The following is a 12,967-nucleotide window of genomic DNA, read 5'->3' on the forward strand; positions in this document are numbered from 1 at the left end:
AAGAAAAAGAGAGGGGTGAATAGTTGCATTGCAGCATGCTACATATGGACCACTGAAAAGGACTTTTCACAAGTTTTCTGTGTCGAACAGAGTGAGAGTGGTACTATCCCTATGGCTGCTACTTAAATTGAGAATCGAAACGGGGAATGTGTCAAAGAAACAACAACCCGACCAAAGAACAGAAAACAGCCCAACGCCATCAAAGACTTTATAAAACGTCACCAGTATCTGAACAGAAAGTTGATGAACCAGGATTACGTCAAAGAACGTCTTGTCCTTTTTCTAAAAAAAAGTTCATCGAAAGATATAAAATATAAATATTCCGTATGAACTTCACAAACAATACATGATGTTCTTGAAGTATAGATTCTAGGTACTGGCGTTGTTTGTAATCTTAATTGCGTGTTCTGGTGTTCTTTTTATTGGCTTTATATATTTTTAACCTTTACTGTTTATTCTTTTTTGGTAATATCCTTTCAGCGTGGCTCGGTATTTATACATCCCGCCATTGTGTTATTGTGCTATTGTCAATTTTTATATGATTGGCTTTCATTTTTGCTCATGTGCTTTGTCTATAGAGTGTCTTTATGCCATTTTGTTTTTCTTTGTTGACATAGTTGTTTGTTTCTATAGTGATTAAGATTATAACACAATGTTGACTGCTGTACCCCAATTTTTGACATTTTTACCTATTATGTCTCTTTGTTTTGCGCACACATTGTTGTCAATATAATAGAATTATATGCGACTGCCAAACAAGTGAGAGGTTAATCCAAAATTTTCTACATAAGGAAATGCCTGTACCAAGTCAGGTATATGACTGTTGTTTTCCATTCGTTTGATGTGTTTAAGCTTTTGATTTTGTTATTTCCATTTGAAATTTTCCTTGGAGTTCGGTATTTTTGTTATTTTACTTTTTTACCGTATTTTACGTTCTCGTTCCGACCGGACGTGCTGCGTATTTATACCTGCGCATTTAAACTGACAACCCTCGTTAGCATGGGTTTTTCTTCCGGGTGAGAAAAGTCCAAGCTAAATATTTCTTTCCATTGTTAATCCTTGGATTTAATGTACACAATCGACTTAAATGTGATAACGTATGTGTGTATTCGAACATCAACAAATTGATGCCAACATCTGCATGGTTCTTACTGTCTGCTGGCGAGATTAATTTGTATTATCGATCATCAAAATCAGCTATAGGATTATTGGCGCTATGGGTTTTATTCATATTAAGTGGCCAATATCCAATATGTCAATAAGAAAAAATTAAAAAGCATTTTTACTATCACCGGAAAAAGAGGTAATATTAGAGAGGGTATAAATCATGACTTGCAACAGGCCATCTGTTGCTCAAAGAATAGTTTTCTCTTACGTCAAGACAGAAAGACACTCTTCTATTCCGATCGGACGTGACTGTGAACTTATTCATCCCACATAAGTAAACGGATTCCCCTTTTTAGCGTGGGTTTTACGGCCAGGGTGAAACGTCTAGATGACCCTATTTCTTTACCTCATGTACACATTGTTACAAATAGCTGTCTCGTGTATATTTTATCATTGGTGTGCCCGTTTGACTGCGCTAGATGTACATTTTTTAACACACTGCCCCGTCCGGTTAGAATGGAGGCGTTATATTTGATGCACCATATTGAGAGAGTACCAAGTTCTCTATACTTTATAGTACCCTTGCAAATACTCTTTGAAGGGTCCGTAAGTTGTGCGTTTTATTGTAAAATTTCAGTCATATTCAACTTTCCCTATTTTTGTTCATCCCTTGAACATGAATTGAATAATTGGCATTGGACGCTGATAAGTAATCAACAATAAATGAATGATATATGATATTGGTAGCCGAGCCAGGGTTGCATAGGGTTTTCACAATACATTTTTCCATTGGTAGCCAGCCATGTTTGCACAGGGTTTTCACTACTAGTATATATTTGTTTTTCTATTAGTAGCCGAGCCATGGTTGCACAGAGTTTTACTATACACTTTTTAATTAATAGCCGAGTCTAGGTTGCACAGGGTTTTACTATACAGTTTTCCTTTGGTAGCCGATGAATGGTTTCACGGGACTTTCGCAATATATTTTAACGTCTTGGGTAGGAACCTAATTTTTAATAATTGCAAATTTAAATCGTTCTTTAAGCGGAATTTGACCTAGTGATGTTTCCAGCCAAAGACAAATCGTATAATTTGGTAACATAAAATGTCGTTTTTGCTATTCGGGCGATGCATTTTCTTATCCGCTTTATCTAACAGTCGTAATCTAGGGTGGTAACATAATACATATACGGTGTCCTTGAAGACGCCACAGCCGTTGGTAACGTTCCATTGCAAAACCTGAATGAGAGATATATCTTCGCCTGGAGATGGCCAATGTCAAACCACAATTTTTCTTAATAAACCAACGAAATATATCCACCGGAGCTGATTGTTACAAACATTATTAATGACTGATGTTCATTTTCAGACGTTGATATTAGAATTTCTCATGGTTAAATTTATACCTAAATTTATGATAAACAGGACGACTATTTTCTTGTTGTTTATTTTCCTTTCCTTGATGGTAATGTTCCGTTGGCTCCATTTTTTAGAGTATGGATATCGCAGTTCGTTAAATATGCACGTGTTTGGAGTGATGGTTCAGATTGAATAAACAAATAACAGTCCTAATCCGATTACACTATAAGGGGTGTCAATGTCAATTAGCCTGAACAAATCGGCTTACGTGTAAGGAATTAAGCAGCTGGTATTTGGATAAATATTGCGGTATTTACGTTTGTTGTGTGGTGTTTAAAACAGTTGCAGTTGTGTATGAGAGAATTATTTGCAAGACAAGTATTGGCTTCCTGTCTATGCCCATCACTACTTGTCACCCGATACCACTATAATTAAAAAAATAAAGTACCATATTGCTGAAATAAACATTTCGTAGTTCAATGAATAACTTTGTGTGAACTCAATCATGTCCGGTGATTAGTGTGACGTTTAATATCTATTGTCGAATTGTCAAAGGTATTAAAATCCATGGGAGGATTTATTTTACTTTACTATTTCTTTAAATGGTGATTTTAAAAGCTCATAGTGAAAACTCAATTAATATTATTGAATAAGATTCATTTAATTGTTTACACAAATTTACTATCTGGATTGTTTTCGGAATATTTCAATCATCATTTACAATTTAATTATCTAATGACATGTGACATACCCTAATGGTAGTAATGGAACTACCTTTATCAGCTGTAATAAATTTCATGGAAGTATTCTACTGTGAAAAGTTCTTTTAGATGAAATGATTCTATGTTATTTGGAATAATGAATTACATGCCTATAAAATATATAGTTTGGATCTTAATTTATATTTTCCTTCCTGGAATACAATGTCAAAGTCACGCTACTGTACAAAATCTGTATTCTCATTTGTTAACAAACTACACCAAAAGGATAATGCCATTAGCTGATCATTCTCAACAGCTAAATGTTGGGGTAGACTTTTACTTAAATTCTTTCGTATCCATCAGTGAAGTTGACGAAACCATTTCCATCATGGGATGTGTGTTACTAAATTGGACTGACCCATCGCTCCAGTGGGACTTTTTGTCTTTTGACAACTTGTATGTTATAGTAATAGACCCATCTGACATCTGGACACCACAAATGTTTCTTGCAAATGTGGTAGATGATATGGAACCTATTGGACATGGAGTTACGTTTTATTCTACTCTACTTTACACTGGAGAGGTTTACTATAGCCCAGGAGGAATAATGAAGGCGAAGTGTCCTACTAATGTTGCAAAATTTCCTTTCGACACACAGGAATGTAATTTATTTTTTTTCAACTGGGGAATAATAGAATCTAAGTTAACATTGTCCGCTTTGCCTGACCAAGCGAGGTTAGACTGGTATACTCCGAATTCGGATTGGACCCTTTTAGAATATTCAACATTTGTAGAGTCATACAACGATTATAGCAGGTTCAACGTAAATATAAAAATCAAGCGTAAGCCTTTGTATTACGCCGTGATGATGATTTTACCAACTCTGCTATTTGCTCTCTTGAATCCCTTGGTGTTCGTTATTCCAGTGGAATCAGGTGAACGTGTTTCTTTAGCAATGACAATATTACTTTCCTATGCCATATTTTTAACTTTAGTGTCCGCCTCTATTCCAACATCTTCCAATCCAATGTGCGTACTTTTAGCTGTCATGATAACAATAATTTCACTTAGTGGTTTTATTGTCGCCAGTGTCATAGTTATTTCTAAATATTATTTTGCGGAAACAACAGTGGAATTCAATTCACCACTGAAGAGATTGGCAAAATGGAGGTTGAAGAAAAAACGAAATGTTGTATTACCGATGGATGATCACAAGAAACAGATTGATGGAATAGATATAAAAATATCGGGTAAGGATGTGGCAAACGCTTTAGATTTTATTTGCCTGTGTGTATTTTTTGCCGCTATTTTGGTGTGTTTGACGGGATATTTCATCTACGTTTTGATATAAATGTAACTTTGAATCATTCTGTGAGAGATAAAACGACATTGCAGGACAATATATGATTGTAAAATAACAGAATATATGAAAGTTTGTTGGTGACACAGAAACCAATAAAACACGATTATGGATAGGTAATTTCGTCATTTTAACTTTAATTGTTTTCCATGGTCGCCATCAAACATTTTGTTCTGTTTCAAATGAAATCAAATCAAACTGAAAAGTTGTGTAGTAACGTCCTTATGAATTGATATCAATTTATAGTGTAAAAAGATCACTTGAATGTTTTAACATTGTCATTAAATATAACATTTTTAGTAAAATATTTGAAATGATAAATTGATTGATTGTTGCTTGCTTATAATTTCACCGTTGTTTTTCTTTTAACATTTTTGAAATATAAGATTTACAACATTTCATTAAAACATGTGACATCCTATTGATTTATTTTACGCGTATCTCTCAACAATGTTTATTTAAAGCGATGTTCGATTTCTTTGTCATTGATTTATACACCATATCCATTTTTTTTACATTACATCGACTGAGTTTATAGCTCGTGCTTTGTGGAGGCTGTTATCAGTTTCCCCGACATGACGAAATTTGAAACACTTTAAATCGGAAAATCAATAGCACGATTCATGACAACAACAAAAATGACAGACAGCAACCAACGACAGCCGTTCTGCTTTAGTTTATTGCCAGTTTTTTGGAAATAAAAGTTTTCTAAACTTGAACAGTTTACTAGAACTAGAGTAGAATAAAACGTAACTCCATGTCCAATAGGTTCCATGTCATCTACCACATTTGAAAGAAACATTAGAGGTGTCCAGATGTTAGATGGGTCTATGGTTATACTATACAAATTGTCAAAAGACCAAAATTCCCACTTGAGTGCGGGGTCAGTCCAATGAAGTAACATAGCTCCCATAATGGAAATAGTTTCGTCAACTTCATTGATGGATATGAAAGAATTTAAGTAAAAATCTACCCCGACATCAAGCTGTTGAGAATGATCAGCTAACGGCATTATCCTTTTCGTGTAGTTTGTTAACAAATGTGAATACAGATTTTGTGCGGTAGCGTGACTTTGACATTTTATTCCAGGAAGGAAATTATAAATTACGAACAAAACAATATTTTTCATATGCATGTAAATTATCATAAAGTCAATTCATCTAAAAAAAAAATCTTTCACTTTAAAATCCTTGCATGAAATTTATCACCGCCGATAAAGGTAGTTCCATTAATACGATTTCGGTACGTCACATCATCGTCATCTGATAATTTAATTATAATTGATGATTGGAAATTCCGAAAACAATCCATATAGTAATATGTGTAAACAGTTAAATGAATCACATGCAATAATAGTAATTCAGTATTCACTACGAGCTTTTAAAATCACAATATAAAGAAATTACGAAATAGAATAAATCCTCCTTTAAACTTAAATACACTTAACAATTGTAATATTAAACGTGACACTAATCACTGGACACGATCGAGTTCACACTAAGTAAAATGTTATTAATTGAAATACGAAATGTTAAAGGGGCATTAGCTACGATTTAAATACGAATCTTTTTGTTTCAAATATTTATAAAAACGAAATCCCGCGGAGAGAAGAACAAACATTTGCTATAATCAAATTTGAAGATATAACATTGTTGGGCTATATATATATATTTATTCTATATCATAGAAGTCAACACCGAGTGGGATACCATGGCGAGAAGGAGAAGAGAATATTTTTGGATCCACCAACTCCACACTTTAGAACCTGATGGTCTTAACGAAAAAGATGAGAAAACATACAGGAAAGATAAAGAATAATTTAGTACACAGCATCGTCCTTTTTATCCTGTAATATTGGCCAATGGACGTTGCTAACTTCAACTACCAATTTTGTAAAAATCTTGAACTTCATCCAAATTATGTATTATTTTCAAGGCAGCTAAATTCAATCGCAACATATACATTGAGCATTTCACCTGGATAGATCCACGCTTGATAAAGCTAGTTAGTCTAGCGAAATATTGCGTTTATTTTCATCATTTTGTAAATATTTTAAACATTCTTATATTTACATACTAAATAGTGTGTTAAAATTACATTGTTAGGCAATCTATATATATATATATATATATATCAAATTGCAAAACGGAAAATTGTAATTATGTTCTAACGTATGGAACTTCCAAGTTGCAATAAGTTGGTGAAACTGAAACACCATTTAACATCCGACTAAATAACCATCGGTCATTCTATGCAAAAGAAAGAAACTGACCAATCACAAGACATCTTTTAAGAGCAGGACATGATTTTGAAAACGTCACATTTCAAATTATTGAGAAAAAAAAATTGGGATACACAAGGAAGACAAAAGAGAGAGAGAGAGATTTTGGATGCACCAGTTACGAACTCTTGAACCTGATGGACTCAATGAGAGAGACGAAAAAAGATTTAAAAACAAATCAAAATTATAATCTTGAAATCATACCAATTAATTTATAGAAATTCATACAATTTATCGAACATCAATAAATATGTTAAACTTTTACTCCAACTTTATGTAGTTGAAGCTACAAACATATTTTTTATAGAACATCAATAAATATGTTAATTTTTTACTCAAATTTAGTGTAGTTCAAGCTACAAAAATATTTTTTTGTCATGCATCCGATTTCACATTGAGAGATGCACACGCCTGATGAAGCTAATTTGTTTAGCGAAATATTGCGTTTTTCTATTTAAAATCTTATAGAACTTTTTAATGAATTAATTAGCATGTTTAAGTTATATTCTTAGACATTTATATAATTTTAATTCAGTAACTGTATCAGTTTATTTTCACAAACTGATCCACGCCTAAATAGATTGGATGTTGATTGTTGCTATTTTAGACATAATATATATGTTTTCAATTCAGACTTTTATAAATATATATATATATATATATAAAAGACCAAAATGAGTGAAAAAGTATATTTTAACAAAACGCATTTGACTAGCAGGTCGAACAACTGATGTTCTTAAACCCTGCTGACTGCCATTGGCGATTGCCAAATAAACGGATCACAAGATGTAACAAAATAGATCTTTTAATTATTTACTACCAAACAGAAAACAATGAACTTGCGGAAAAGATGGTATACCGCAAACACGAGGTGCAAAAATTTGTACACCATATCCGGATTTCGACAATTAATGTCTCTTCAGTGATGTAAGGAATCGAAACGGTATTTGGAAGGCCATATAATTTACCTCAATTTAGAATAGACTCTTGAATTTTGAAAGAGTCAAAATAGGATGAACGGATCATATAAACCCGAAGGCAAATATAATACAAGCCCAAACGAAAAAATATAAACAAGTCTAAATTGAAAACAACGTTCAAACCTATGATTGCGTTGGATAAAAACTGCAAGTTTTATACGTGTGCATGCAAAACAAATTTCTTGGTAGAGGGGTCTAAATACAGCACAAACAACATTTTCCAAAAGACCAAAATGAGTGAAAAAGTATATTTTAACAAAACGCATTTGACTAGCAGGTCATATATAGGTTTGAACGTTGTTTTCAATTTAGACTTATCTATATATATATTATATACATAATTACTCTAAATATCAGCAGAACAATGTTAAATCTGCGGAAGCAAATTTTTGTTCTTCCCTTGCCGGGATTCGAACTCATGATATTGGGATATCGAGACGACAACGCCTGCACTGTGTCCATTGCTCTAAACCACTCCACCACCTACACTGAACTCTAATAATTCTGATTTCGATGGCCTAGTGTTACCTTTCCTCGTCAGTAGAATCTAGAGTTGTAACACAGTACATGATATATTAGGCATGAAGATGGAATCGATTGCAGATGAGCTAAATTATCTATCGCAAATGATCGTAAGATACAGTCACAGAAAGCAGTACGTCTAAACAAGTGACAACTATTTATATACCCGACGTGTTCAGCTACTAAAAGGAAAAAAAAAAGTAAACATTTAAAGTAAAAAAATGGTGACATTCTTTTCACTGATCCACAAAAAAACCCCAAAACATTCTTATATAGATAACTACGATGATTCACTTTTATTTCTTTAACCTATAACATGAAATTAATCAGAACTATTAAAAAAACAATTGCACGTGGACGCTATCTATTTATATCTGTGTTCATGTTTATATCGGGTTATATGACCGTCAGCAGTCTTCGGAGGTCACCTCGATGGTTAATCAGGTGGCTTCTAGACTAAAATTCACATGAAATGCTGATATATAATATATTATTGATTCCATGCATTGTTAGTTGTTTGTTTTAGACTGATTTTAATTTTGATATATGTTTTAGTATGTTCTAAATGAAGTATGAGAATGTGAGTCAAATCAGTGAACACGAAAATGACGGATAATGCCCCTTTGATTTCAGCAATAATGTGCATTATTTGAATTATAGTGGTATTGGGTGACAAGTAAAGAAGGGCGTCGACAAGAAGGTTTTCCTTATCCTAGTATCGCAAATAATTCTCTCTTACACAACTTTAACTGTTACACACCACAAAACAAATGTAAATACAGTGATATTTATACTTATAACAGCTTCTTGATTCCTTTCACGTAAGCCGATTTGTTCAGGCTAATTGACTTTTACACCCCTTTCAGTGTATTAGTTTATGGACTGTGTATTGAATCTGAACTATTACTGTAAACACGTACATATTAAACGAACTGAGATATCCATACTCTAGCGGATGGAGCCAACGGATCATCACTATCAAGGAATAGAAAAAGAATCAGCACGGAAAAAAGTCGTCGTTTATCATAAATGTTGGTATACATTTTACCATGAGAAATTATAATATCAAGGTCCGAAAAAGGACATCAATCATTATTGTTGTTTGATTCAGTAAGTAAATTTCGTTTGTTTATTAAAAAAAATCTTCAGCCGACGATAAATATCTCCTTACAGGTTTTGCAATGAAACGTAACCAACGGCTAGGATGTGTTCAAAGACATCGTGTATGTGATATATTATTACCCTGATTAAGAATGTTTGATTAAGCGGATAAGAAATTGTATCGCCCGACTAAAAAACGACATTTTCTGTAACCAAGTTAGTCGATTTGTCTTTGTCTGGAAACATTATTAGGTCAAATTCCGCTGAAGGAACGATTTTAAATTGCAGTTATGAAAATTAAGTTCTATATTGTTGGACTGATCCAAGACGTTAGAATATATTGTAGAAATCCTGTACAACCATGGCCCAGCTACCAATGGGAAACTGTTTAGTGAAACCCTACGCAACCATGGCCTGCCTACTAATTGAAAATGTATAGTAAAACCCCTGTGCAACAATGGCATGGCTACTAATGGAAAATGTATAGTGAAAATCCTGTGAAATCATGGCTCGCCTTCCAATGGAAAACTGTATAATAAAACCCCTGTGCAGCCATGGCTTGGCTACTAATGGAAAAATACGTATCGTAGAATTGTTGCAAGTAAAGAGGTATATCCATGATTCGATTAGTTAAAGGCCAATTTTAAGCATGAATTCTCGCGTAAAATTTATCAAGCTCTAAAATCGTTATCTAATACACATTTCTGTACATTGTGTCGGTTTTGAAGTGGTTGCAGAGTTTTAAGCGGGACTATATATCATTCATTTATTGTTGCTTGCCAATTATTCAATACGAGATGAAAACAAAATAATGACATCAAAAAGTATGTACCTGACAGTTGTTATATTATGATCAAAATTGGAACTTCCACTAGAAAATATAGGGAAAGTAGGATATAATTGAAATTTGACAATGCAACATACAACTTACGGACCAAAGAGTAATTGCAAGCGGATTATAAAGTATAGAGAACTTGGTACTCTTTCAATATGGTGCATCAAATTTAACGCGTCCATTCCAACCAGACGGACAATCTGTTTAAAAAGGTACATCAAGCGCAGTCAAACAATTTACTGGCACACCACTGATTAAATATACACTAGATATGAGGTAAAGAAATATGGTCACCTAGACGTTCCATCCCGGCTGTTTAAACCACGCTAAAAAGGGGCGTCCGTTAACTGATGTGGGATGGTATAAGTTGACAATCTGTCCGGTCAGAATGTCATTAAATCCGATGGCTGATTCAGGAAGAGTGTCATTCTGTCTGTACGTTAAAGAAACTTTGCAACTATTCTTTGAGCCACAAGTTGCCTGTTGCAAGCCATAATTTATATAAGCGAGAGGTTTGGCTAACCATAAAACCAGATTCAACCAACCATTTTTTTCTTGAAATGTCCTGTACCAAGTCAGGAATATGGCAGCTGTTATCAAATAGTCCGTTTCTATGTATGTTAGCGTTTGTTTTTGTTGCACTTCAGTGTTTCTGTTGTTCCGTTGTTTTCAACTTATAGTTGATGTGTTTCCCTCGGTTTTAGTTTGAAACCCGGATTTGTTTTCTCTCTACCGATTTATCGATTTATGACTTTTGAACAGCGGTATACTACTGTTGTCTTTATTTATACCCAATCTAACATTACCTCTTTTTCCAGTGGTGGTAAACATTGCTTTTTAATTGTTCTTATATTGGCCACTTGATATGAATAAAACCAATAGCGCCAATAATCCGATAACTGGTTTTGATGATCGATAGTACAAATTAATCTCTAACAGACAGTAAGAATGTATATGATGGCATGCATTGGTTGCAGTGGGTATGTAAACATATGTTTATGCAGAAACTGCTCCAACAAAGTTATGAGGAGGACAGATTAAAAATGACACTCCGTAAATTTTATGGACACCATCACGAATTGGTTGTATCATACGATGTGTCTTTGTCCAAACTAACAAAGGACATTTTTACCACGTGTTAGATTGTTGTTTGCCATTACGTCGTCTGATCTTTTAAGTACCGAACGTGACTTATTCCCGATTGTGAAGGTTTTGCTGAGTGTGAATTCGCATTGCTATAAGACGTGTCACTGTATTTTTCTATCCAAAATCCATGTATTTAGTTTTGATGTTATATTTGTTATTCTCATCGGATTTTGTCAAATGTCTTATCGTTTGTAGTTGTAAATCTTATTTTTTTCTGTTCTATTTGTGTGTTACGGTAAAGATAATTAATCACCTAGTTCATTTATAAGATTTTAGTTTTGGTCAACTAAATTTATACGATGTATTTGGTTTACAGGTTGATTTAGAAGAAATACCGACATAGCTTGATAGTACAATGTAATATCTAATTACTACCACAATTTTATATTAATAAGTATTGTAATTTTCATAGTTATTAATACATATTATATCAGTATTACAAACCTAATCTTGAACTCTATCCTATTTTTTGGAAATTTATAGAAATTTATATGTGACGTCATATTGTGCGTCGATCTCTTCGGTTAACATATAATACGTTGTTCGGCTGTGCCTTTTTAATGTGCTGATTTAGGTTGTTTTACGTATTCGTTTTTATTCTGTAGTTAATCACCACTTCGGTGTTAACATGTATATCTATTATATAGTCATTTTTATAAATTTACTGTTTGCAAAAGTATGAATTATTCTAAATACTAAGGATTTTCTTATCCCAGGCATATTACCTTAGCCGTATTTGGCACAACTTTTTGGAACTTTTGGTCCTCAATGCTCCTCAACTTTGTACTTGTCAACCCACCATTTGTTCTTAAAATATCCCGTACCAACTTAGGAAAATGACCATATATTATAGTTCGTTTCTGTGTGTGTTGCATTTTAGTGTTGTGTTTCTGTTGTGTCGTTGTTCTCCTCTTATATTTGATGTGTTTCCCTCAGTTTTAGTTTGTAACCCGGATTTGTTTTTTTCTCAATCGATTTATGAATTTCGAATAGCGGTATACTACTGTTGCCTTTATTTATCACATTGAGGTCGAGTGTGTACATTAAATCCAAGGTATAACTATGGTAAAGAAATATTGTAGCTTAGACTTTTCCCGCCCAGACGAAACACCCATGCTAAAGAGGGTTGTCCGTTTAAATGCGCAGGTTTAAAACTCAGCACGTCCGGTCGGAACGAGGAAGTAAAATATGGTACAAATATTGGGATAGTTTCTCTCTGTATGATAAAGAAAACTTGCGAGAACTCTTTTTCAGTGGTCCATAGGTATGCAAATTTTGTTCCCATATCTAACAAACTCTCTATTTCAAATTGTGGTTTTTTCTCGCCCTTCATCCTGGTTGACCCATTTTGCAGAACCTAATAATATAATGTATTATCAAATTGTTCTGGTCTGAATATGTATGCCATGTATGGCACTGGGCCTTAAGAAATCAGCTATTAATCATGACAATTAGAGACCTCTCCAAAAATAATTCCAAAAAAATGGACTGACAAGACTTTGACTAAAAAAAGACCAACATATTAACAGAAGTCCAATGAACGATATACAATTAACTACAATTTGAGCAACACGA

At 33.6% G+C, this 12,967-nt stretch overlaps 1 protein-coding gene across 1 annotated transcript; it reads left to right on the plus strand.

Annotated features, from left to right (window-relative positions):
- Window positions 1-3,207: 3,207 nt before the first annotated feature.
- Window positions 3,208-6,671, plus strand: LOC127737833 (acetylcholine receptor subunit beta-type acr-3-like). Its single transcript, XM_052248773.1, has 2 exons — window positions 3,208-4,417; window positions 6,215-6,671. Exons 1-2 carry the CDS (start codon window positions 3,310-3,312, stop codon window positions 6,343-6,345), a joined length of 1,239 nt encoding a protein of 412 aa, XP_052104733.1. The 5' UTR covers window positions 3,208-3,309; the 3' UTR covers window positions 6,346-6,671.
- The last annotated feature ends 6,296 nt before the right edge of the window (window positions 6,672-12,967 follow it).

Source organism: Mytilus californianus, unplaced genomic scaffold, assembly GCF_021869535.1.
Source record: "Mytilus californianus isolate M0D057914Y unplaced genomic scaffold, xbMytCali1.0.p SCAF_4, whole genome shotgun sequence".
Lineage (NCBI taxonomy): Eukaryota > Metazoa > Mollusca > Bivalvia > Mytilida > Mytilidae > Mytilus > Mytilus californianus.